At 40.2% G+C, this 2987-nt stretch overlaps 1 protein-coding gene across 1 annotated transcript; it reads left to right on the forward strand.

Moving 5' to 3' along the window:
- Positions 1-406: 406 nt before the first annotated feature.
- LOC116865366 (olfactory receptor 51B6) lies at positions 407-1345 on the forward strand. Its single transcript, XM_032853635.1, has one exon. The coding sequence runs from the start codon at positions 407-409 to the stop codon at positions 1343-1345; it is 939 nt and encodes a 312-aa protein (XP_032709526.1).
- The last annotated feature ends 1642 nt before the right edge of the window (positions 1346-2987 follow it).

Genomic DNA, 2987 nt, shown 5'->3' on the forward strand with positions numbered 1-2987 from the left:
CCCAAGTCAAGATAAGGAGCACCATGAAAAACATGCTGTAAGTCCCACCACTATTACAGCACTATTCAAATATAGCCTTATCTTCTTTCATTTTGTCTTTATTTTATTTATTATATAATTTGTAAGGGCATCAACCAGGTCTACTCTGTCTACATTGGTCTACATTGCTGTATCACCAGTATGTTGTCCAATAACCCTGAATGATACATAGAGTTCTTAATACATTCTATTCTCCCATTACCTAGGAATCTCAAAAGAATGACTAAATTATTATTCTTGCTATCACTGGAAGTTAAGACTGGTAAACATCTTATGAACAGGTAGCACACTCAGGGGCATCTTCTACAGAACTAGAGTTCCTACTGCATTACCCAAAGGGAGTATTTTCCTCTGTGCAAGGCCTGTAATGTGGCCCAACACTACTGCCTCCCCTTTTCTCCTTACTGGCTTCCCAGGCATGGAGAAGGCACACCACTGGATCTCCATCCCATTATTGGTGGTTTATGTCTCCATACTTCTTGGTAATGGCACCCTTCTATTTCTTATCAGGGATGATCATAGCCTTCATGAGCCCATGTACTATTTCTTAGCTATGTTGGCAGCCACTGACCTTGGAGTGACTTTGACCACGATGCCCACAGTTCTGGGTGTCCTATGGTTGAATCACAGAAAGATTGGCCACCAGGCCTGCTTCTCTCAGGCCTACTTTATCCATACTCTTTCTATCGTGGAGTCTGGTGTTTTACTTGCCATGGCCTATGACCATTTCATTGCCATTTGCAACCCCTTGAGATATACTTCCATCCTTACCAACACCAAGGTAATGAAGATTGGGTTAGGTGTATTGATAAGGGCTGGTCTATCAATTATGCCAATTATTATTCGCCTTCACTGGTTTCCTTATTGTCAATCCCATGTACTTTCTCATGCTTTCTGTCTACACCAAGATGTTATCAAGTTAGCCTGTGCTGACATCACCTTCAATCGTCTCTATCCAGTTGTGGTTGTATTTGCAATGGTCTTGTTGGACTTTCTCACCATCTTTTTCTCCTACATTTTGATCCTCAAGACTGTCATGGGCATTGCTTCTGGAGAAGAAAGGGCCAAGGCCCTCAACACATGCGTCTCTCACATCTGCTGCATCCTGGTCTTCTATGTCACTGTAGTTGGTCTGACATTCATTCACAGATTTGGAAAACATGCTCTTCGTATGGTCCACATCACAATGAGCTACGTCTACTTCCTTTTCCCCCCTTTCATGAACCCTGTTATCTATAGCATTAAAACCAAGCAGATCCAGAATGGCATAATTCGCTTATTCTCTCTGCCTAATTCTAGAGCATAACTTTGACACACTGCTCTCCAAAGATTAACTCAGGGAACTTGAGCAAGCTGACAGCTTCATTGGTAGGATCAACTAGGAAAAGAAATGTCAGTGTAAACCTACTTCTCTCTTGTATTTAGAACATGATCTTACATGGTACATTTATTGCTGGATTGTGCATGGCACAATATATACGTAAGTATATATTATGTTATATATATATATAAAACACTAATCATTTCTCTCAAGTGTCCAACTGATTTACTCTTTTCTCAGGTAACTCATGTTATTAATGAGACTAAGCACCTGATATATGATTCTTAGATCTACAGTATGGGTCTCTTACTATTTGAGTCAAAGCCCATTGATTTTCCGTGCAGTCTACATGTCTTGGCTCTGATATAATTAGCTGATACTCTTAATCCCAAACATTCAGCTATACATTTTTTTTTGCTAATATAGAAATAGTTGCTATTTCTAGAAAATTGCACAGAGTGAAACAATGAGACTTACCCTATCATCAGCTCAATATGGCAACCCTAGGGAAACTGTATCTAAATTCATTCAGTTAAATGTTTGATACACACTGATTAAATATTATTATTATTTTTAGTAACATATATGTGAATATATGCAAAAAATATAACATCAGAGATATAATACCTAATCCTGATGACCAATGTCTTGATGAGTTGTCCTAGGTATGCGGAACAGAGATCTGTATTCTCAAATAGTAAAGTGGTATTAAAGCTCCAGCTTGACAGTACACCACAGATAAGGCTAGTTGGGGGTTCCTGGAATGTGAAAAATATCAGCCCCAACCAACAGTTGATCATATGTGTGAGTGTGGAGAAAGGGAGAGGAGGGAGGCAATGCTGGTGACTAGAAGAAAAAAATGACCTTTTCTGGCTCCAAATAGCTGCCAAAGTTGATTTTGTGCATAGTCTAGACATGCAGAGGACTTCACCTTCCTATTACCACCTGAAGACTGGTACTTATGATTCGGCTAACAGGCATTTCTTGTTTTGTTTTGTTTTGTTTTGTTTTTGACAGAGAAATAGAAAGAGAGCACAAGTAGTCTGAGTGGCAGGTAGAGGGAGAGGGAGAAGCAGGCTCTCCGCCGAACAGGCAGCTCAACGTGGGGCTCCATCCCAGGACCCTGGGATCATGACCTGAGCTGATGGCAGGCCATGAGATGACCTGAAGGCAGCCGCTTAACTGAATGAGCCACCCAGGTGCCCCTCACCTAACAGGCTCAAAGTGAATCAGAAAAAATATTATTATGAATAGAATATCAAATATGAAATGCTAGGATTATACAAGGGGCCACCCAGTGACTAGTCACTTCCCTTCATACAGATGGAGCCTGTCTCTGGGCTCTGTCATGCTGGCATTCAAAGTGGTCTCTGACTCCTACACCTACTCTTGTCCATAGAAAGGTGAGAATTTCCCAGAACTACTGGGTTTAATGACTAGTATGGAAAAAACAAACATGAAACCAGACCTTTAGAGCAGCTTCCAGGCTCATAAATAATCTTTACCAGATCAGCTTAATGGACTATTTCTTTGTTTGTTTATTCATTCATTTATTTATTTTTATTGAATGCAGCTGTGTGTCTGTCTGCATGACATTTGTCTTTCTCTTTTCATAGTTTCTAGACAG

Source organism: Lontra canadensis, unplaced genomic scaffold, assembly GCF_010015895.1.
Source record: "Lontra canadensis isolate GAN:19392208 unplaced genomic scaffold, GSC_riverotter_1.0 scaffold7, whole genome shotgun sequence".
In the NCBI taxonomy this organism is placed as follows: domain Eukaryota; kingdom Metazoa; phylum Chordata; class Mammalia; order Carnivora; family Mustelidae; genus Lontra; species Lontra canadensis.

Bases quoted from the DNA above. Each gene is read 5' to 3' on its own strand.
- LOC116865366 (XM_032853635.1), top strand. From the start codon at position 407: ATGTGGCCCAACACTACTGCCTCCCCTTTTCTCCTTACTGGCTTCCCA.